The sequence below is a fragment of the Saccoglossus kowalevskii genome, chromosome 13 (assembly GCF_978046115.1).
Source record: "Saccoglossus kowalevskii chromosome 13, keSacKowa6.1, whole genome shotgun sequence".
NCBI lineage: Eukaryota > Metazoa > Hemichordata > Enteropneusta > Harrimaniidae > Saccoglossus > Saccoglossus kowalevskii.
The window spans coordinates 459,454-484,843 of record NC_140653.1 but is presented as its reverse complement, the minus strand read 5'-3'; the positions used below and the strand labels follow the sequence as shown (position 1 = coordinate 484,843).

General features: G+C 35.5%; 1 protein-coding gene across 5 annotated transcripts in view; it reads left to right on the top strand.

Moving 5' to 3' along the window:
- Positions 1 to 25,390, top strand: part of LOC102804157 (uncharacterized) — a 196,507-nt gene that overhangs the window by 130,713 nt on the left and 40,404 nt on the right. The window contains exons 5-7 of one of the 5 annotated variants that reach the window (XM_085506843.1): positions 2,880 to 3,001; positions 17,328 to 17,387; positions 18,540 to 18,569. In XM_085506843.1, the coding sequence (XP_085362969.1) occupies positions 2,880 to 3,001; positions 17,328 to 17,387; positions 18,540 to 18,569 (212 nt within the window). Of the gene's footprint in view, positions 1 to 2,855; positions 3,002 to 17,327; positions 17,388 to 18,539; positions 18,570 to 25,390 lie in introns of all 5 variants that reach the window. The other 4 variants (XM_085506842.1, XM_085506844.1, XM_085506846.1 and 1 more) reach the window with 4 other exon arrangements.

The window sequence follows — 25,390 nt, the reverse complement described above, 5'->3', positions numbered from 1 at the left end:
GTCAATAAGATGGGAGGTACAGACCCCACAAAATAATATTACAAATACCTTCATGATTATGCTGTTTATTTTACATCTTCAGTAATTTGGCATCGTTTTAGCCGCAATGTGTAGTTTGTATCTAACATATCTTCATGTCTCAGTGCTAGCTATGATCCATTTCTTTCTAGTTGTGCATTGAATTTATTGACTTCCTGCATATAGTGGAATAACTATAAGCACACCTACCTGGAAATACTGTCAATTGTAATGATGTCATCTTCATGAAGCTCTCATGCACAAAGTTGAATATCACTTGTTAAATGATCAGTAGCCTAAAGGGAAAGCTTGTTATTATAATAAGGCAGCTCATTTACAAGAATCTTGTAAAATTGTGTGCAGATATTTGGAGTACACACACAGTTTTTAAATGCCATGTGAAATGCCATGTGTGTTATAGGTGTTAGCACTCAACTAAAACATTCACACCACCCTCTTAGTTAAAATTGATCATTATCTATCTGTCAAGACATCTAGGGTTGCAGGCTGTATTAGCTAACAGTGCCGTGCTCATTAAAATTTGTGCATGAATGAGTAGAGGAAGATTAGTTGAATGCAGCTGACAGAACCATCTCTGGAAGCAGTTATAATATGATGAATATATCTCAGAAGGTGGTCTAAAAAAACATGCATATTTCCTGTTTTCTCAGTATAAATTTCATTATGAAATTTAATATAGTATATTATCATTCCTATCACATTTTTTAATAGGTATGTCTACTCTTTTAGATTCCATCATTTTTTTTCTGGCTTTTTAGCTCCGCTGTCGACTTTGTCGAGCGGAGCTTATCATATGTCATTTTTTGAGTGATTGTCCGTCGTTGTCGTCCGTGTCAATGTTTTACTTTTTCGACTTCTTCTTGAAAACTACAAGCCTGAATGTATTGATACTTGGTGTATATGTACCTTGGGTAGACCTCTCTCAGCTTTGTTCATTTCACAATGATATCTTTAATTCTCTAAATTTGGTGAATATTTTTGTCATTTTTGGTAAAAAGTGATACTTTCGACTTCTTGTTAAAAACCACAAGTCCAATTGCTTTGATACTACATATATAGGTACTACATGTGAACCTCTCTCAGATTTGTTCATTTTGTGACGATATCTTCAATTCTCTAATTTTGGTGAATATTTTTGTAATTTTTGGTAAAAAGTGATATTTTCGACTTCTTGTTAAAAACCAATAGTTCAATTGCTTTGATATTACATATTTAGATACTACATGTAGACCTTTCTCAGATTTGTTCATTTCATGATGATATCTTCAATTCTCTAATTTTGGTGAATATTTTTGTCATTTTTGGTAAAAAGTGATATTTTCAACTTCTTGTTAAAAACCGCAAGTATAATTGCTTTGATATTACATATACTACACAGGTACTACAGGTAGACCTCTCTCATATTTGTTCATTTCATGATGATTTTGTTCTTCAATTATCTAATTTTAATGAATATTTTTGATAAAAAGTCTGATTGCTTTAATACTAAACATATTGTTCATTTTCTAATGATATCTTCTATTCTTTAATTGCAATGTGCATTGATAACAGCGAAGCTATCTCAGCCGATAGGCTGCTAGTATATTATTGATATTATTATCGTCTAACCTGATAGTTTTGTTCAGTTTAATTAAGAATGAGATTTGACAGTGACCTGAGTTGCATGGAAAGTCATGCACTCTGAAATATTTTATATTTTCTATTAATTCAGTTGATGCAATAGCGTAGTCAACTGTACTGACACCATTGTAATGGTAACAAGTTAGTTTTCCACTTGTATCTCCAGGTAATCTACCATTAAGTAAATGTATACCATTATTTTTACACAATTCTATAAGAATTCTACCCTGTGTATTGACAGTTTCATCTTTACTATTACGGGGATTGATGTCTTTTTTACATGTATATACATTTTGTTGGGATTATTAAATTTGACAAGAATTTCTAGTTAGATTAATTCTGATAATATTCTTTATTACATTACTCATTGCATGATGTATAAATTGACAAAAATGAAGTCCATAAAGCCAATGTCTAATCAAAAAATTTTGGACATGCTCTGTCAGTTTTCATTCAAATTTGGCACATACATGTTAGGATGCATGTCCATGACAATTTGTTTCAAAATCTGGTCAAGGATGGCCGATTGACAGCCATCTGGCCTTTTTGGCCTTACTGCTATATTTCCATGATTTATGTACCATTTTCATTCATATTTGGCACATACATCATACATATCAGTGTGTTTCATAATCAGATCAAAGATGGCCGAATAACGGCTGTTTTTATTTTTGGCTATATTACTACTACACATGTTTTGATGTAAATAAACAATCTGTTGTATACGCCACTTGGAACTCAAGTTTCAAGGACACGCTCGCGACAACCCCGCCGCTTTAATATGACGAGCACAAAGAGAACTTTCAAAAATTTAACGGGGACTGTGTCATTTTTAATGACTTGTTCACATATTGATATTAGGTAAGAGATAGATGTCATCTTCTTTGTGATGATAACACACTAATTAACGTACAATGGTAATTTAATTAATTATTGGATGTAGCACTGTTCAACATAGTACTACATGTACATCTTATTATTTATGTGTTTTGTGTAATTGTCTGTGTGTATTTATTGCTTTCAGATTATTACTATTCTATTTCACATATACTAATCTCTGCCTCTTCAACTAATACCTTATGTACCTTTCTCCTTATTAGAATATGACCTTCTTCTGATCTCCTCATAGCTGTAACCCAAGGTGCAGAGTTATGTCATATTTTGTACTAATGTCTGTGTGTCTTGTTTGCTTTCAGTGCGTGGTCCCCATGATCCTACAGTGCTGGAACATGGTATTATTTATGCAGCTGCTTACCTGGGTTCTACGCAGCTCATCTGCAATAAGCCTCCAAGTAAGAAAGTGCGTATGCAGCAGGCACAGGAAGCTGTCAACCGGATAAAGGTGAGAAAAGAAAGTACCTACTTTTTTATACTTCTACACTTTTCATACAAATTGATCACCTTATAGCGAGTAGAGTATTGTACTTTCAAACAATATTTGTATCTGTAGATTGTTGTTATGGTACTCAGATAAACTTGTTTCAGGCTCATAACATTTGCATGTAGTATTTAATCCTGTCTAGCTCAAACACTTAGTTAGCATTGTATAATTATCAGAGTTATCCTTATTCTCCAATAGAACTCTTGCATGTGATAGAACACATGGACCTTGTCATAATCCTCATTAAGACCACAGGACCTACTCTCCTTGAATTTCTCTGGTTCTGTTTTTCATAGCATGACTTGTCCACAGCTTTTGCTGGATATTTGATCCATAATTTGTTCTTTCTCAAGAATCAGCAAAGATTTGTTTGTTGATCGCCGTTAATCCTGGAATGAATGTTATCTTCGCAGATGATTAGGTTGTAGGTTGTGGTGAGATTGTTTTTATCATGTAATTATTGGTGATATTAAATACAAATTGTTAATAGTTAAAATAACTTTATGTTACATCTGTTTCTACTATGATCATTAGTGACTTATTATTGTAATGTAGGATATAGTGGTCTGGATTGCATAGTGTCCATGCTTGATGGGTGTGTATGTACATGTGTTCACTTTACCTGACATCTAGCCAATTAGCTAATAATACAATATCAGCAAATGGTACATGTATTTCTACATTTTAAGATGAATGTTAATTTGGCCTGGCATACAATTCCACTTAGCACTTAGAAAGTAATGTATAATAATTAAATGCACCATTTGTTCTTGAAGCTTGCATAGTGGTACCCTTATCTATTCATTCACTCATCTGATTACTCTTGGAGCACTTTATCTACTTACATAGCAGCCAGACAGACTATACTTTCTCATATCCCTACTTTTAGATTTTTATTTTTTCTCCATTTAATTCTTTCCTTCAGTTCTCATCTTTGTTACTAATCCCCCGAGATTTTCCATCATTAATTTTTGTATAGTTAAAGACATTGATATGTACAGTGATAGTTAATGTTTCTCTGTGGGTCAAATCATTTTCGTTTTTAAACTGTCTTCATTGTTCTTGTAAAGTTTATGCAATTTGTCATACATGTATCATATTATTGTGTTGGTGTATGACTGAATGTTATGATTGCACATACATTCCTCACTCAACTATAAAATATTGTTTCCATGGCAAAATGCAAATAACTCTCCTAAATAAATTTGTTTTTTTTTCGGCAGATTTTTAAGATGTTTTTTAATATTTTGGCATCATTTTTCAGACATTTCAATCATTCCTGATACCTAAAATAGAGTCTAATTTAGTTTCACCGTAGCCTATTTAATTTCAATTTTATTATGGCTAGCGTGAATGGGTAAGCTTCAGTTTGACAATGATCTGTTATCGCTGTAAACAATATCAAATTATTCATCTAATGCTCAGTTTATCTATTGAAAACAACAAATTTTTTGTTTAAAAAAAAAATGTTTTCACATCAAAATCCAAGCCTAAAGATCTATTATCACATCGGCAAGTCTCTTCCGTGTTGCGTTCAAGAACATTAACATATTTCTGAGCTATGGTAATCTGAACATGTTGGTATCATCCATCATTTTGATTGGTTAATTAAAGATTTGACCTATCAGGTCAAAGAATACCGTCCCAGATCAGAATATGGCAGATATTCTCTAGCATCGAGCGTTTAATATGCGACTGGAATCATTTGCTTTTGAAATTTATTTGCATTTCTTAACAATTCAAACAATTTATTTTTTTGTATGTTAATCACTAATAAGTATTATATTATACCAGTCAATACCAGCGAATTTTATGACGTCATTGCCACAGATTATTTGCGATAATGTATTGCATTATTGAGCATCAGGGCCTCGTACCATGCATATGAATAGAATGTTGAGTTATGAAAACAAATAAAGAGACGGGCATTTAATATTAAGGGAAATTATGGGGTGAAAACGATTAAAATCAAAACTGAAAATGAATAACTCAGAGCTATATGAAAAATAATTATTTGTTCTTTAATAGTTTACATGAAAAATGTCATTCCCGCCATAACGACAAACACAATTCGTCGACTGGCTAATCCCAACTTCGTGAGAAACACTCGGTACTGACGTCCAACGCGTAAATAAATATAGTTCACAAAAGGCAAACACGATGGCGCGTTTTATCGATGTCGACCAATCCCAGTTAAATGTGCTCGAAAATGCAAGAAATTAAAAAAATACTTCACAGCAGACTAAATGGGGAGAACGTGTTACGCCACCAATCTCATCGACTTGCTGCAAGAATTTTACGCTTCAGCTCGAAAGTAAGATGGGGTGCAGTACAGCAAATCGTCGCTGTCTGGTTTACGAGATTCAATCCATCTACATATCACTGGTCCCCCCCGATCATTGCAAAAATAACATCATGTAGGATAGGAGGTTACAAGTTTGTCTGTGTTTAGCTTCACTGTCGACTTTGTCGAGCGGAGCTTATCATATGAGTGATTGTCCGTCGTCGTCCGTGTCAATGTTTTACTTTTTCTACTTCTTCTTGAAAACTACAAGCCTGAATGCTTTGATACTTCGTGTATATGTACCTTGAGTAGACCTCTCTGAGATTTGTTCATTTCATGATCATATCTTCAATTCTCTAATTTTGGTGAATATTTTTGTCATTTTTGGTAAAAAGTGATATTTTCGACTTCTTGTTAAAAACCGCAAGTCCAATTGCTTTGATATTACATATATAGATCCTACATGTTTATTTTGTAATGATATCTCTAGTTCTTTAATTTTGGTGAATATTTTTGTCATTTTTGGTAAAAAGTGATATTTTCGACTTCTTGTTAAAAACCGCAAGTCCAATTGCTTTGATATTACATATATAGGTACTACATGTGGACCTCTCTCAGATTTGTTTATTTTGTAATGATATCTTTAATTATCTAGTTTTGGTGAATATTTTTGTCATTTTTGGTAAAAAGTGATATTTTCTTCTTGTTAAAAACCACAATCAATTATGGTGAAAAATGATATTTTTGAATTCTTGTTGAAAACAGCAAGTCCCATTGCATTGATACTATGCATGTTGTTCATTTTCTAATGATATCTTCTGTTCTTTAATTGAAATGTGCATTGCTAACAGTGGAGCTATCTCAGCCGGAGGCTGCTTGTTTGTATACATGTTATGTTGAAATGACCGCTGCCCGGGTGGCTGCGCACTGTATTGTGCTTGTGTGTGTGAATGGGAATCGTTGTGTGAACGCATTGACGTTATATATAGTATACTGATTGCAAGGCCCATATAATGTAGACCCGATTCTGTTGAATGTTTTCGATCCTTTCTTCCAAATTATCTTAGTTTTCACGTGTGAAAATTCACTGGCATTGCCAATGCAACCAAATAATAACAATAATGTACACCCCAGTGGCTCATAATGAACGAAAGCACACTTTGCGTGACATAATGTGCAAGGCGTAGTCATGCACTAGGGAGTGCATTATTGTTTAAATATTCATTTGCTTGTATTTCAAAAGACTGTTATATCTAAACATAATTCATAATTAGAAAAAGAACATTGATAATGATAGAATATTATAAGCAAATAACATGCAGTTTTATACAAATTAGACTACCTACTTTGATTGTGGAAAATACTAGACCTGTGTATTACGGTAGGTTTATACAGGTTAATTGTTTCGACCTATTTAAGTGCGCTTGTGTGTGTCTCCATCTGTATTGTTCTAAAAATAGTGTTTTATTAAACAGAAATAACTCATGACACAGTGTTGAGACTATGGTGTCAGTCCATCCAATGTCATTTTCATCAACCATTTCAAACTTAGTTTAAATTTAGCATTTATGACATTACTCATGGTTGACTTAATGACGCATGTCATTTTGTTTCTTCATTTGACAGACTGGTTGCCTTGTGTATAGCTGGCAGTATTGAGTATAGTTTTGATAATGATAAAACGGTTACTTCATAGTTAGCTACTGGAATAATGTATCAGGGTGTGGTCTTCTTGTCACATTTTGGCACAGCAAATTGTTTTCTCGAACATCGGCTATTTTGTTTCACCATGATAATAGTTTTATTGCCTTGCCTGTAGTGTAGTGTAAACGAAGGGGAAGGTATAGTAAGGGGAAGAGTTTGGCGTTGTCGTCATTGTTGTTGTTGTTGGCATGATTTGTGGGTGCGATAACTAAAGTAATTCTTACACGATCGGTTTCAAATTTATATATGTTATAAACAAACATGCAACGATGGTTAAGTTCGATGTTTGTGCATTTTGCTTGCATAATTAATGAGAGATGGCTACTGATTGGTTATCTCTTGTGGGTGCGATAACTCAAGTAATTTTTACCCGATCGATTTCAAAGTTATATATGTTATAAACAAAGGTGTAAGGATAACCAAGTTCAATATTGGTGCACTTTACATGCATAATTAATGAGATATGTAGTAATTATTTTTTCAGTTAAAACGTAATTGTTGTGAAAGCTTTGCTGAGTTAAAGAACAGTAATATTAATGTTTTGAAATTCAATCTTCCTAATCTGTAACAGGATTTAATGAGAAAATCTATGGTGTAATAGATGTTTTGAAATCCTTGGAACCAGTGCCATCTTAAGTTCATTATAGAAAAATACCTTTGTTTTTACTCAAGTTAATATTTGACCTTTGTGTGAAGTCACTGTATGGTAATTAGATCTGTTCAAAATTTATTTTCAAACAAATTTGTCAGTTTATACTGTGAGCAGTAATCTTCTCAAATAGCCGCATTGGGTTAATTTTGTACAACTATGTGTGTCATTTCATTTCCATTGTGTGACTTGAGTATGTTTTTCCATCTTATTATAATGAGGGCCATCTCGAATTCATTATTAGAAAATGCCTTCTATTATACATTAGTTAACATTTGATCTTTGTGAGAAGTAATTGTATGATAATTAGATCTTGTCAAGGTTAATATTCAAGACCACTGTGGTTAAACATTATAAGATGATATTCTACTGTAAGCAGTTGTACTCAGTACTAGTCCTCATTGTTCAGTGAGTTACTATGTGCAATAAGTTTTGTAAAGTTGCTACTATACATGTACAATAAGTTATATCCTAGAGTTCACATAAAATAATTATACTACAAGTTGCTATAAAGCATATTCAGTATTCTTCAGTGCAATAAGTTTTCTAAAGTTATTACTGTACAATCAGTTATAACCTATTAAGTAACATAGATAAGTTGGCATATATTGTAGTAGTATTTGCTAATATCCAGACTATTGAGTTAACTTTGCACAATTATATAAGTATCATTCCAATATTATCATTATTTAGAATGCCTCGACCTAAGAAAAAGAATATTAGACTAAAACGCAAACAAAATTGTAAATACATGCAGGAAAAAAGAGCATGCGAGTCACAGCCTCAACAGTACAGTAAACAACAAAACCTTGAAGTAAATAGTGAAGTATTTCCTCAGTCACGTAATCATGTAGAATTAGATGTTGTTACCCATGAGGTTGATAATTTTATGGATCAATTAATGAACAAACTTAACAGACTAACAAATCAAAGTGAAATATCTTCAAATGTAATGCAATTACTAAATCAGTTTCACCTGTATCAAAAGAATATTGTGAGTACTGATTGGATAGATGTTATAAATGAACTCCTTGGTGCTGGTTTACAAAAACTTGGCCTTGCATGGTATCAAAATGTTATTGTACAAGTATTAATACATACTTCAGCATTTGCAAGCTACATTCTTACCAAATCAAAAACCCATCAATGCAAAAAAAATAAAACACCATCTTGTTTGTTATGTGAATGGGAATCATATCTATAATCCAGATGTATTTGTAATTTTAATAGTGGTTACAGAAATGCATTAAAAGTACAGAATTATTTAATCCTCTTGTAGAAAATTATGCCCATGAGTTTCTTGTGATTATATTTCATATACAAGAACAATAACGTAAACAGTAATAATATGCCAGTACATACTTTACAAAGTATATTTATGGGTATCTATAATAACACATATAAATCAAAACACTGTGCATATCAGAATGTTAGACTTGAACCATTCACTGTTTTACAACTTCCTATCACATATTCTAGTAATAATGAACCAGTTTCTATTTCAAATTGCCTTAATGATTATTTTAGTGAAGAAACAATACATGAATATTTGTGTAGTCAATGCAACAAAGTTCATGACATTGTAAAAAATGTGACCAATCAAGTATTACCACCATACCTTGTTATACAGTTGAAATGTTTTTCAAATTTGAGGAATAAAATAGAGACAGCTGCCAGTTATTCAATAAATTTAAACATGTCTGAATATGTAAGCAACAGTTACTGTGGTAATACTTCATAAGAGTTATATGGTGTTATAGTACAGCAGTCTAATCCATTATATTACTATGCCTGTTTTAAAGCATCTGATAATAACTGGTATAAATTCAATGATGATAGCGTAACACTTATTGATATCGAAAATGTTTTAAAAGAACAGACTTACATGTTATTTTATCAGTTGATAGAAATAAATAGTAATTTTTATGAACCCACCAATTACAGTCAAGAACCATGTCACATACTTAGTTGGAAAGATTCATCTACTCATGTGAAATATCAGGTTCAAAATAAGGCTGATGTTAGTTCATCTCTTCAATATGATATGTTGGGTAAAGAATTACACAGGCAAATTAGGCTTGAAGAAATAAAAAGAGGCATGTGAAAGCTGATGTTATTGATCGTAAAGGGAATATACAAAACAATTTATGAAACAGAAACGTAAAAACCAATGTTATCGTCAATCAGAGTCAAGAAAAAAAATATCTCATAACTGAAAAAGGAAAAGATATTCAAGGAGATTATGTAGGGAAAATATAGAACAATTGGAAAGGGAGAAAAATGCAATGAGATTAAAGAGGAAAAATATAGAACAATTAGAGAAGGAGCAGAATGCAATGAGGTTACATCACAAAATCAACACCCCTCTCCCAAATGTATATCTTAGAGTGATATTTGGTAGTAAGAAATGAAAATTATGTTACAAAATTTCACTTTTTCAAGAATTTGGCCAATTCCTGATCTCAACTTAACCAGTTGTATCAACTATTATTCCCTTGCGGGCAAGGTTTCAATAGTTTTGCGATGTTTAATTCTTGTATCAGAGACACTTGGGATTAGGTTGTTTATATAGTAAACAGTCAGTGTATACAGTAAGACAGTAATGTTTGTCAGAGGATTATCCTATGTTCTGTGTTCACATAAAGTTCTGAATGGGGACAAACAGAAAATGCTTTATTAAAAATGTGATCTGTGGAAGATTACATTAGAGACCCACTCACAGCTAGTAGTCTGCTACTTTCTTGGGAGACTGTAATGTTTCTGAAGGCAAATTATCAAGTTTTTCTAGAATTCTTCTAAATTTATCAACAAATGTTTTGACCACATTTAAATAATTAACTTTTTGAACTGGCTGAAGTTAAAAGTCGAAGTATAAATAAGTGATTACAGAAGCATTACATGGTATACACGGTGAATCGTTTGTTGTCAAAAAGCAACATTTCTGTCAAAACACAATATTTTGCAATGTTTCATGGCTTTTAAAAACTTTTTCAGTAGTTGTTTTGGTTGTTTTCAGCATTTATCTGCAAACATGTTTTCACAATAAAATAAACTTGAACTTTACATACATTTCATAGCAGGCCAAAGGAATATTTTTTTTTGTATTGAACTAGTAGCTTTGCCATGAGTGGCTTTCGCGGTAAATGGGTTTCGTATCTGGTGGGTTTCGTGAGGAGTAGGGCTTTGTCGCAGTAACTGGTGCTTTCCTCCTTGTTGAGAATTAAAATTTTATGTTTCTTTAACAACTTGCACTATTCTGGGAATACCATCCTGGCAGGAGTTCCAAAATAAGACCCATGCTCTGATAATGGCTCTAGTTTCAAAGAGCAATAAACATTACTATTATGATCTTATTAGTGTTTCAAAGGATAGTTGAATATTGTTTATTGAAATTAATAATAATCCCCATAACCGTTTTCCAATTTAGATAAATTGAAGTACGTAACAAACTGTATAACTCAACAATGAAATAAAGGAATATATATATATTTACATTTTTGACTCCCATGTGCAAAGCACACAATCGGAGTCTTTGCAGTTAGTGTGTGTGTATGTGTGTCCGACTGTTCCACTGCTATCTCAAGAACCATACATCGGTTTTTGATGAAACTTGGTGCATAGATGCTCTGGGCCAATGCGCAGATTTGATTAGTTTTTTGGTAAAAATCCGTGCATATTAATTACCTAATTTGCATGATAATTAGCTCATTTTTATCTGTTCCATGACTGTTCCACTGATATCTAAAGAATCAATCATTGGATTTTGATGAAACTCGTTGCACAGATGCTCTGCACTAATGCACAGATGTGATAAGTTTTAGATTAAAATCTATGCATATTAATTACCTAATTTGCATGATAATTAGCCATTTTTTAGCTGTTCCATGACTTTTCCACTGATATCTAAACAACCAATAATTGGATTTTGATGAAACTTGGTTCATAGATGCTCTGAACTAATGCGCAGATGTGATAAGTTTTAGATTAAAATCTATGCATATTAATTACCTAATTTGCATGATAATTAGCCAATTTTTAGCTGTTCCATGACTTTTCCACTGATATCTAAACAACCAATAATTGGATTTTGATGAAACTTGGTTCATAGATGCTCTGAACTAATGCGCAGATGTGATAAGTTTTTGATAAAAATATGTGTGTATTAATTACCTAATTTGCATAATTAGTCAATTTTCGTTTTTTTTTTCACTGATATCTCAAGTACTAAACATCACATTTTGATTAGATTTGATTTAATTTCACCAGAAAATATACAACAACAGAAAACAAACAATGTGAGAATGAAGAAAAAGAAAGGATGTTTGAAATTTTCTGGTTTGGTCCAAGGAAAATATTTCGTCTGAACTAATCTAGTCCAAGAACCAACTTATTGTATGATATTATGGTAATAAAACTGGTTAAATGATTAAATAATGATTAGAACAATTCAATTAAAATGTAGTTAGGTAGGTAGGCCATCCAAGAATAGTAATATACAACTTATAGAAGGAGGAAATAATAGAAAATAACAAATCTGATGTGTAAAAAACATATTGATGAGGTAAAAGGTTTAATTCTGTAGTAGTGTCACACACAACGTAATATTACCGTAATTGGTATAGTACAGGTGTGATGGTTCAAATAGCAAAATGGCAACAGTAACAGAAGACTTCCCTGGCGGCAATGATAAAATACAAACACGGAGCCAACAGATGAGGTTTCAACTGGTACTGGTATTATTATACTCTGCAAACATCAAGTACAATAACACGGTAAAACTCCACTACTCCAATGACTAGATACTTAAACTCCAGTACAATTCAACGAGATCTCCGATCTGATCTCAGTGCTGAACAACTCCCCTATATATATCCACACTGTCTATAAATAGACCATTACATCAGCATACATAATGAGTCTGGAACTTACTACAAATTTCTAGAATGTTCCATTACCTTCTATTGCCTCCTACAGTGTTCTATTACCTATTCAACCAGTTTCTAAAAATTCCACCCAGACACAGTACGGTTCTAGAACATTCTCAGTCACACGGAAGTGATAAACAAGTCGTATGCGACAAGTAGGTAATGCTTTAATGTGTTTTTGAAGTGTTTTCTATTATGGGATATTTTAAGGGAGGCTGGGAGTGAGTTCAGATGCAAATTTTAGATTATGCTGAGAAATAGTCAGGTTAACTTTTAGAGTTGCAAGATTGCTTTGGAATATTGACTTCGTTGGATAGATCATCAAGGTAGTAACTCAGATTATTGGCAAAGCGATTGTGTTTAAGGTAAAATATAAATAGACAAGTGTGAAGTTTGCAAAGTTTATAAATATCTAGAATGCCGAGTTGATGAAAGATATATGCAGAAGGTGCAAAAAAGTCTGAAAATGTGATTAGTCTAGCTACTTTTTTTTGTAAACGAAGTATTGGTTCCAGCAATGTAGGATATGTATTCCCCCCAATTTCAATGCAGTAGGTTAAATGTGTCAGAATTAGTGTGTTATATAGAAGGATTAGTATTGATTTAGGGACATAGTGGCGTGTGTCAGAATTAGTGTGTTATATAGAAAGATTAGTATTGATTTAGGGACATAGTGGCGTGTGTCAGAATTAGTGTGTTATATAGAAGGATTAGTATTGATTTAGGGACATAGTGGCGTGTGTCAGAATTAGTGTGTTATATAGAAGGATTAGTATTGATTTAGGGACATAGTGGCGTGTGTCAGAATTAGTGTGTTATATAGAAGGATTAGTATTGATTTAGGGACATAGTGGCGTGTGTCAGAATTAGTGTGTTATATAGAAGGATTAGTATTGATTTAGGGACATAGTGGCGTGTGTCAGAATTAGTGTGTTATATAGAAGGATTAGTATTGATTTAGGGACATAGTGGCGTGTGTCAAAATTAGTGTGTTATATAGAAGGATTAGTATTGATTTAGGGACATAGTGGCGTGTGTCAGAATTAGTGTGTTATATAGAAGGATTAGTATGGATTTAGGGACATAGTGGCGTGTGTCAGAATTAGTGTGTTATATAGAAGGATTAGTATTGATTTAGGGACATAGTGGCGTGTGTCAGAATTAGTGTGTTATATAGAAGGATTAGTATTGATTTAGGGACATAGTGGCGTGTGTCAGAATTAGTGTGTTATATAGAAGGATTAGTATTGATTTAGGGACATAGTGGCGTGTGTCAGAATTAGTGTGTTATATAGAAGGATTAGTATTGATTTAGGGACATAGTGGCGTGTGTCAGAATTAGTGTGTTATATAGAAGGATTAGTATTGATTTAGGGACATAGTGGCGTGTGTCAGAATTAGTGTGTTATATAGAAGGATTAGTATTGATTTAGGGACATAGTGGCGTGTGTCAGAATTAGTGTGTTATATAGAAGGATTAGTATTGATTTAGGGACATAGTGGCGTGTGTCAGAATTAGTGTGTTATATAGAAGGATTAGTATTGATTTAGGGACATAGTGGCGTGTGTCAGAATTAGTGTGTTATATAGAAGGATTAGTATTGATTTAGGGACATAGTGGCGTGTGTCAGAATTAGTGTGTTATATAGAAGGATTAGTATTGATTTAGGGACATAGTGGCGTGTGTCAGAATTAGTGTGTTATATAGAAGGATTAGTATTGATTTAGGGACATAGTGGCGTGTGTCAGAATTAGTGTGTTATATAGAAGGATTAGTATTGATTTAGGGACATAGTGGCGTGTGTCAGAATTAGTGTGTTATATAGAAGGATTAGTATTGATTTAGGGACATAGTGGCGTGTGTCAGAATTAGTGTGTTATATAGAAGGATTAGTATTGATTTAGGGACATAGTGGCGTGTGTCAGAATTAGTGTGTTATATAGAAGGATTAGTATTGATTTAGGGACATAGTGGCGTGTGTCAGAATTAGTGTGTTATATAGAAGGATTAGTATTGATTTAGGGACATAGTGGCGAATGCGAGAAATTATGCCTACTTTGGGGCTGATAATTTTCTTAACTTTTTCAATGGTAGCACAGCCAGTCACTGGTAGCATAATGGTTGTCGCATCAGACTCATGATCGGTAGATTCAAGTTCAAATCCTATCTTAGGCTGAACATCAAAAGGGTCGACCCCTACCCTGGGTGAGTGTGCCACAGACTCAATGAGAAGGCCAATTCCAATGGCCGAGATTCATTCACTAACGAACGCGACTTTTGGGGAACCTTGGTTGAGGTCCACAGGTGCTTGTGTTCGACCGAGCCTGGTTGACGCCAGGATAGCGCATTAAAATTGCCATTTGATAGAGAGATAGCCACACGGCCCTGTCATGTAGTTCCAAACAGGAAATGACTTCTGTGGCAAAATGCACTATGTGTCAGCACTAGCACTTGCAAAATAGAAAAAAGTCATGAGAGACAACAGTGACATTGAATGTCCGGAACTGTCGCCTGGCACAAAAACATTTAAAAAAAAAAAAAAAAACTTTTTCAATGTGAGTTTTCCATGTCATTGATAGATCAATGCTTACCCCTAAGTAGGTGACTGAAGGTATGCCCTCTACAGGCGAACTATCAACGTCTAGACTACCTTACAACTGGGTAGATTTTTGTGGAGTTTTCATGATCATATAGTTATTTTTTTCCACACTTATTGTAAGTTTGTTAGCTTGACACCATTTAACGACTTCATTGAAATCTTCATTAATATCAGTAAGGTTAATTTTATTGGTGTTCAAGAATTTAAATAAGTTTGTGTCATCAGCAAATAGACAGAAATCAAAACGGTTAGATGCATGATTAATGTCGTTAATGTAGAGAAGAAAAAGAAGAGGACCTAAAATTGACCCCTGGGGAATTCCACAACCGACCCGCTTTAGTGATGACAAAGTCCTTTTGATGTTAACGTTTGGTACCTATTGCTTAGGTAATTCTAGAACCTAATCCCATAATGTTCCATTTTAACAAGGCCTCTATCCATATTGTCTGTAATATCTGATACTAAATCTGCAAGGGCAAGTTTCATACTGTAACCTTTTCGAAAACCATACTGTGATGGTAAATTTTTGCAGCAAGATTAGACCCAATGTTGGTAAAGAAATCGTTAAATTTCTCAGCTTTATCTAAATCTGACAACTGTTTGTCTGCATTTACATCAGCATTCATTGTTTGAGCAACAAGAATTGCCTTATATATGATGTGTTCATATTTTAATAAATAAAGATATACTAACAAAAATGAAATATTTTATTATATAACCTGCACAAAAGTAATCAATTTTTTTCCTTGCTAGAATGATGTGTAACTTCATACAGGAATCCTGATAAAGTTCACAACTGGCGATTTAGCAATATTAAGGATTGTCAACTTCCTGTGAATTTGATGACCTAACGTTTTTAGATTCATGGGCTGCAAGTTACAGAGCAAATACCTAAGCAGCCGTCCCGAAGCAAATAATTAAGCCAAGGCAGTTTTGATATCGAAATCGAGAAACTCTCTGTTTTTACACAATCTGGGAAGTTCGAATTACTAAAGTACATGACGACGAAGATAAATTATCCAAGAATCAACACATACCAAAAATGATATCTCAAAAGTGAATATTCGTCGTGTATTTTAGGTCTAACCGGACCGGAAGTGAAAATTTGTTAGTACTCTAAATATCAAAAAATATTTTAGTATAAGGTAGTAACCATGACTTAATAATGAGCAATGTTGTCATAACCAAGGTAACTACCCTGTAGAGGCACCCTTACATACATGCAGAACCTAAGTAAGTTATTTTTGTGTGTGTGTATGTCTACCATCGTTTGGTTATCCATTTATCGTCAGTTCAAAATAAAAGCTAAACCTTTGGTTCAAGAAGAGAAATCTGAAGTGGACTAAATTTGAGAGAACTAATTTAAAATTAAACACAATTTTGTGATATGTTTATCTCAGAAACCAATATTTTTCGGATATGTGCAAAATTATGTTGAGTAGGTGAATATATCACTTGGTATATCCTTCAGTGGATAATATGCATCATATGTGATGTGTTTCCTGGAATCTTTTTCAACTGTGTTTCTCGTATTACATCACAAGATGCAGCAACACTATAGAGCCGCCAATGATCAATGTATCTCTCTGCTTCCACAATTGAACATTTAGTCAATTATTATTAAGACTTTGTGATATGTTCTTACTAAATAATGGTTGTGGTATTTGATTGAATATAGATATTTGATGTTAAATTAATTACCTGCATCTCGTTCAAAGTAATGTTTCTAAGGTTACAGCCTTATGTAGCATTGGGTGAATGCTATTAATAGATTGCTTTGATGAAAAAAGCAAATCTCTTTCATCTAAATAATTTGGTAGTAATTTAACAGTTTATTTTAGGGGAAAGTTATTGTCTTGAATTGTTGATATGGTTTTGAATGTATTAGAACTTTGCTCTGGTGATGGGAAATATAGTTAGCTTGTGGTCTTTCTTTCTCATTCTGTTCCACATATTTCTGCACATTTGTGTTTTTGGTGCAAGTGACTCATGCCATCTTTTCCTCTTCACCCCATTCTCTCTCTCTCTCTCTCCTCTCTCTCTCTCTCTCTCTCTCTCTCTCTCTCTCTCTCTCTCTCTCTCTCTCTCTCACTTGACTCCTTCATCTACCTCACCAACCCTCCAGTTCAAATCACCTTTTCCACTGAAACAAGAACAAGAGTCCCAAGTTACTGTTCATGGCCAGGTTTGTTGTGAGATATTTTCTACTTTTAGCCCTCATTCATGAGAGTCAGGTATACCATTTACATATACAAGTTTATCTATCATCAATCTGTATCTGATTTTTTTGTGTGTGTTTAGTACATCAGTATCACTGAAAATGATAAATCTGAGAGGTGGCTAATTCAGACTTGTAAACAATGTCTCGGATGCTTATTTCAACAAATACAATATTGGGATTCCCAATCACTGTAAAGTAATGACTACATGGCCATGCACAGTTTACTAAATCAAATTTGCTGTCTAGTTTTGGATAAAATGACTGCATGATGTCCACCTCATTTATTTTTAAGTAGATTTATTAAACCACCTGTGTGTCTGACAGTTGATTATGTATGATTGAATTTAATATTATTAACCTGTCTTGTGTGTTTTGCATTGGTAAATTGCTGTACTGCAGAATGGCTATTCTAATAACATATGAACTTTTAAGCACTTCTCGTCTTATAGACACAGATTCTTAAAGATTGATGTGTTTAATTTAGAAGAGCCATCTTGTAATGTTTTGGTGGTCAGTGGTAAGGTAAACCAAGACTGCCATTGTCATTTATATCTGTACTGTTAAATGTTTGAATATTCCAAATTGTGACTGTACTGTTGGTTTATGTACCTTTGTGTTCAAGTACTTTGTGTAACTAATGAGCCATCTTTGCAAAATATGATGAACGTCTAACAGCTAATATTGGGACTTTCATATCTGGTGACTGCTCATTCAAACATCTTTATTGTGTTCATGTCAATGTTTCCAATATAGCGTCTTATAAAGAAGCACTCAGCACCAGATTGTTGAGCCTGTTGAATATCTCATATTTTGCAATGATGCTTAGTATGCGCAGTGCATGCGTTGCCTTGTTATAAACGTATTCCTTATTCTTTGTAAGGAATAATCTTCACCTCTATCTAGTTGGAATATCTTAACATGTTATCCATTAAAAACCATTCATTATTATGATATAGATCTCATCATCCTGTGAATGTGTACTAACAGTACTAATTGTTTTTTTCCCATGTGTACGTGTCATCACCTCCTGCCCAATGTCGTGTCAGTTTCCTTATTTGTTTTTTCTAATTTGTCTTTTTTTCTGATAATTTTTTTTTCATACTATACATGCAATAGACCAGGTTATGGAGATACTCCTACCAACAGGTGGTTAATTCTTTCCTTTAATCTATCTTTCTAATTGTAACATTTGTACTTACCATGTTGCATATAAAATGTCTTTTCATACTACATTGTAAAGAATAATACATTTCTGAGGTTTTTGAACTGATAGATGTTACATGTATGGCGATATATTCTAGTTGGATTATTTCACATTCCAGTCTAGTACATATATTCTAGTTGGATTATTTCACATTCCAGTCTAGTACATTGCTTAGATGCAATTTTTATGTGACTGATATTTCACAAGTCTATACACAGGGGGGGGGGGGGGGGGGGGCAGAAGAGAAGGGTCAACTGGCGTCAAATCCTGGTTATTGCATTCTGTATTATTTTTCCACCCTCTCCTTTTTATGTTCTAGATTTCCCTGCACATACATGTAAGCATGCTTGTCACAGCCACTAATAGTAATAAATAGTGTTGGATTATCATCCCCTATGCTATGGTTACATACAGAGAGTATGAATGTCAGTAATATTAATTCTGTATCTGTAATATAACACGTATCTATGTACCTAGTCTGTATTGTTTGACTCATAAATTTCAAATTGTTTTTCCAGCTCACTTTACATTGCACTTTTGTTTATGCCTGCTTACATTTCACTATTCTCTTGACAATTGTCATAACTTATGTTATTGTTACAATTGCTTGATATGTAACTTTAGTTTTGTTCTGATTAAATTAGTGGCTCAAAGTCACATATCAAAACTAATCTCCAGACAAACTAATTATAAAAACTACAAGCTCTTGTTCTTTGATTCTAGCTGGAGTATGTACCAAATGCTTAGTTTAGACAATTTTCTGTTTCCCATTGCATGTTTTTACTTCTCTTTTCCAACTGTATATTTCTGATTTTCTTTATGGTTGTCTAACATAACATCTGTTATGTGCAAAATAATTACTTATTCGCAGGCCTGTGTTTAACCACTAACTGCACATTCAGCTATTACCCCTGGCCTATGTATTAGCCTGTAATTGACATTCAGCCAATAGCCCTTGCTTATATGTAGCCACTAACTGGCATTCAGCTAATAACCCTTGCTTATATCTTGCTGGTAACTGACATTCAATTTATAGCTCTGGACTATGTCAATAATTAGCAAATAACTGACATTCAGATAATATTTGGCTCAAGTCTAGCCATGCACTAACTGGCATTCAGCTAATAGCCCTAGCCTATGTCTAGCCAGTAACTGGCATTTGGATAATAGCATATGTATAGACAGTAACTGGCTTTAAGCTAATAGCCCTAGCCTATGTCTTGTCAGAAACTAGCATTCAGTTAATACCCCTGGCTTATATATCAGTCTGCAGTTGGAATTCAGCTAATTGCCCTGGCCTATGTATTGCCACTGACTGCCATTCAGCTAATAGCCCTTGCTTATATCTGGCCAGTAACTGGCATTCAATTTATACCTCTGGCCTTTATCAATAACTAGCCATTAACTTGACATTCAGATAATAGACTTGGCATATATCTAGCCAATAACTGGCATTCATCTAATAGCCTTCGCCTGTGTCTAGCCAATTACTGGCATTCATCTAATAGTCCTAGCCTGTGTCTAGCCAATAACTGGCATTCATCTAATAGCCTTCGCCTGTGTCTAGCCAATTACTGGCATTCATCTAATAGTCCTAGCCTGTGTCTAGCCAATAACTGGCATTCATCTAATAGTCCTAGCCTGTGTCTAGCCAATTACTGGCATTCATCTAATAGTCCTAGCCTGTGTCTAGCCAATAACTGGCATTCATCTAATAGTCCTCGCCTGTGTCTAGCCAATAACTGGCATTCATCTAATAGTCCTAGCCTGTGTCTAGCCAATAACTGGCATTCATCTAATAGTCCTAGTCTGTGTCTAGCCAATAACTGGCATTCGTCTAATAATCCTCGCCTGTGTCTAGCCAATAACTCGCATTCATCTAATAGTCCTAGCCTATGTCTAGCCAATAACTGGCATTCATCTAATAGTCCTAGCCTGTGTCTAGCCAATAACTGGCATTCATCTAATAGTCCTAGCCTATGTCTAGCCAATAACTGCCATTCATCTCATAGTCCTAGTCTGTGTCTAGCCAATAACTGGCATTCATCTAATAGCCTTCGCCTGTGTCTAGCCAATTACTGGCATTCATCTAATAGTCCTAGCCTGTGTCTAGCCAATAACTGGCATTCATCTAATAGTCCTCGCCTGTGTCTAGCCAATAACTGGCATTCATCTAATAGTCCTAGCCTGTGTCTAGCCAATAACTGGCATTCATCTAATAGTCCTAGCCTGTGTCTAGCCAATTACTGGCATTCATCTAATAGTCCTAGCCTGTGTCTAGCCAATAACTGGCATTCATCTAATAGTCCTAGCCTGTGTCTAGCCAATAACTGGCATTCGTCTAATAATCCTCGCCTGTGTCTAGCCAATAACTCGCATTCATCTAATAGTCCTAGCCTATGTCAAGCCAATAACTGGCATTCATCTAATAGTCCTAGCCTGTGTCTAGCCAATAACTGCCATTCATCTAATAGTCCAAGCTTGTGTCTAGCCAATAACTGCCATTCATCTAATAGTCCAAGCTTGTGTCTAGCCAATAACTGCCATTCATCTAATAGTCCTAGCCTGTGTCTAGCCAATAACTGGCATTCATCTAATAGTCCTAGCATGTGTCTAGCCAATAACTGGCATTCATCTAATAGTCCTAGCCTATGTCTAGCCAATAACTGGCATTCGTCTAATAATCCTCGCCTGTGTCTAGCCAATAACTCGCATTCATCTAATAGTCCTAGCCTATGTCTAGCCAATAACTGGCATTCATCTAATAGTCCTAGCCTGTGTCTAGCCAATAACTGGCATTCATCTAATAGTCCTAGCCTGTGTCTAGCCAATAACTGGCATTCATCTAATAGTCCTAGCCTGTGTCTAGCCAATAACTGCCATTCATCTAATAGTCCAAGCTTGTGTCTAGCCAATAACTGCCATTCGTCTCATAGTCCTCGCCTGTGTCTAGCCATCAACTTGCATTCATCTCATAGTCCAAGCATGTGTCTAGCCAATAACTGGCATTCATCTAATAGTCCTAGCCTGTGTCTAGCCATCAACTTGCATTCATCTCATAGTCCTAGCCTGTGTCTAACCAATAACTGGCATTCATCTAATAGTCCTAGCCTGTGTCTAGCCATCAACTTGCATTCATCTCATAGTCCAAGCATGTGTCTAGCCAATAACTGGCATTCATCTAATAGTCCTAGCCTGTGTCTAGCCAATAACTGGCATTCATCTAATAGTCCTAGCATGTGTCTAGCCAATAACTGCCATTCATCTAATAGTCCTAGCCTGTGTCTAGCCATCAACTTGCATTCATCTCATAGTCCAAGCATGTGTCTAGCCAATAACTGGCATTCATCTAATAGTCCTAGCCTGTGTCTAGCCAATAACTGGCATTCATCTAATAGTCCTCGCCTGTGTCTAGCCAATAACTCGCATTCATCTAATAGTCCTCGCCTGTGTCTAGCCAATAACTCGCATTCATCTAATAGTCCTAGCCTGTGTCTAGCCAATAACTGGCATTCATCTAATAGTCCTCGCCTGTGTCTAGCCAATAACTGGCATTCATCTAATAGTCCTAGCCTGTGTCTAGCCAATAACTGGCATTCATCTACATGTAATAGTCCTAGCCTGTGTCTAGCCAATAACTCGCATTCATCTAATAGTCCTAGCCTGTGTCTAGCCAATAACTGGCATTCATCTAATAGTCCTCGCCTGTGTCTAGCCAATAACTGGCATTCATCTAATAGTCCTAGCCTGTGTCTAGCCAATAACTGGCATTCATCTAATAGTCCAAGCCTGTGTCTAGCCAATAACTGCCATTCATCTAATAGTCCTAGCCTGTGTCTAGCCAATAACTGGCATTCATCGAATAGTTCTCGCCTGTGTCTAGCCAATAACTCGCATTCATCTAATAGTCCTCGCCTGTGTCTAGCCAATAACTCGCATTCATCTAATAGTCCTAGCCTGTGTCTAGCCAATAACTGGCATTCATCTAATAGTCCTAGCCTGTGTCTAGCCAATTACTGGCATTCATCTCATAGTCCTAGCCTGTGTCTAGCCAATAACTGGCATTCATCTAATAGTCCTAGCCTGTGTCTAGCCAATAACTGGCATTCATCTAATAGTCCTCGCCTGTGTCTAGCCAATAACTTGCATTCATCTAATAGTCCTAGCCTGTGACTAGCCAATAACTGGCATTCATCTCACAGTCCTAGCCTGTGTCTAGCCAATAACTTGCATTCATCTAATAGTCCAAGCCTGTGTCTAGCCAATAACTGCCATTCATCTCATAGTTCTAGCCTGTGTCTAGCCAATAACTCTGACATTCATCTAATAGTCCTCGCCTGTGTCTAGCCACTAACTGCCATTCATCTAATAGTTCTAGCCTGTGTCTAGCCAATAACTGCCATTCATCTAAAAGTCCTAGCCTGTGTCTAGCCAATAATTGCCATTCATCTCATAGTCCTCGCCTGTGTCTAGCCAATAACTCGCATTCATCTAATAATTCTCGCCTGTGTCTAGCCAATAACTGGCATTCATCTAATAGTCCTAGCCTGTGTCTAGCCAATAACTGGCATTCATCTAATAGTCCTCGCCTGTGTCTAGCCAATAACTGGCATTCATCTAATAGTCCTAGCCTGTGTCTAGCCAATAACTCGCATTCATCTAATAGTCCAAGCCTGTGTCTAGCCAATAACTGGCATTCATCTAATAGTCCTAGCCTGTGTCTAGCCAATAACTGGCATTCATCTAATAGTCCAAGCCTGTGTCTAGCCAATAACTGCCATTCATCTAATAGTCCTAGCCTGTGTCTAGCCAATAACTGGCATTCATCTAATAGTTCTCGCCTGTGTCTAGCCAATAACTCGCATTCATCTAATAGTCCTCGCCTGTGTCTAGCCAATAACTCGCATTCATCTAATAATTCTCGCCTATGTCTAGCCAATAACTGGCATTCATCTAATAGTCCTAGCCTGTGTCTAGCCAATAACTGGCATTCATCTAATAGTCCTAGCCTGTGTCTAGCCAATAACTGGCATTCATCTAATAGTCCTAGCATGTGTCTAGCCAATAACTGGCATTCATCTAATAGTCCTAGCCTGTGTCTAGCCAATAACTGGCATTCATCTAATAGTCCTAGCATGTGTCTAGCCAATAACTGGCATTCATCTAATAGTCCTCGCCTGTGTCTAGCCAATAACTCGCATTCATCTAATAGTCCTCGCCTGTGTCTAGCCAATAACTCGCATTCATCTAATAGTCCTAGCCTGTGTCTAGCCAATAACTGGCATTCATCTAATAGTCCTCGCCTGTGTCTAGCCAATAACTGGCATTCATCTAATAGTCCTAGCCTGTGTCTAGCCAATAACTGGCATTCATCTAATAGTCCAAGCCTGTGTCTAGCCAATAACTGCCATTCATCTAATAGTCCTAGCCTGTGTCTAGCCAATAACTGGCATTCATCTAATAGTTCTCGCCTGTGTCTAGCCAATAACTCGCATTCATCTAATAGTCCTCGCCTGTGTCTAGCCAATAACTCGCATTCATCTAATAGTCCTAGCCTGTGTCTAGCCAATAACTCGCATTCATCTAATAGTCCTAGCCTGTGTCTAGCCATCAACTTGCATTCATCTCATAGTCCTAGCATGTGTCTAGCCAATAACTGGCATTCATCTAATAGTCCAAGCCTGTGTCTAGCCAATAACTGCCATTCATCTAATAGTCCTAGCCTGTGTCTAGCCAATAACTGGCATTCATCTAATAGTTCTCGCCTGTGTCTAGCCACTAACTGCCATTCATCTAATAGTTCTAGCCTGTGTCTAGCCAATAACTGCCATTCATCTAAAAGTCCTAGCCTGTGTCTAGCCAATAATTGCCATTCATCTCATAGTCCTAGCCTGTGTCTAGCCATCAACTTGCATTCATCTCATAGTCCTAGCATGTGTCTAGCCAATAACTGGCATTCATCTAATAGTCCTAGCCTATGTCTAGCCAATAACTGGCATTCATCTAATAGTCCTAGCCTGTGTCTAGCCAATAACTGGCATTCATCTAATAGTCCTAGTCTGTGTCTATCCAATAACTGGCATTCATCTAATAGTCCTAGCCTGTGTCTAGCCAATTACTGGCATTCATCTAATAGTCCTAGCCTGTGTCTAGCCAATAACTGGCATTCATCTAATAGTCCAAGCCTGTGTCTAGCCAATAACTGCCATTCATCTCATAGTTCTAGCCTGTGTCTAGCCAATAACTCTGACATTCATCTAATAGTCCTAGCCTGTGTCTAGCCACTAACTGCCATTCATCTAATAGTTCTAGCCTGTGTCTAGCCAATAACTGCCATTCATCTAAAAGTCCTAGCCTGTGTCTAGCCAATAACTGGCATTCATCTAATAGTCCAAGCCTGTGTCTAGCCAATAACTGCCATTCATCTCATAGTTCTAGCCTGTGTCTAGCCAATAACTCTGACATTCATCTAATAGTCCTAGCCTGTGTCTAGCCACTAACTGCCATTCATCTAATAGTTCTAGCCTGTGTCTAGCCAATAACTGCCATTCATCTAAAAGTCCTAGCCTGTGTCTAGCCAATAACTGGCATTCATCTAATAGTCCTAGCCTATGTCTAGCCAATAACTGGCATTCATCTAATAGTCCTAGCCTGTGTCTAGCCATCAACTTGCATTCATCTCATAGTCCAAGCATGTGTCTAGCCAATAACTGGCATTCATCTAATAGTCCTAGCCTGTGTCTAGCCAATAACTGGCATTCAT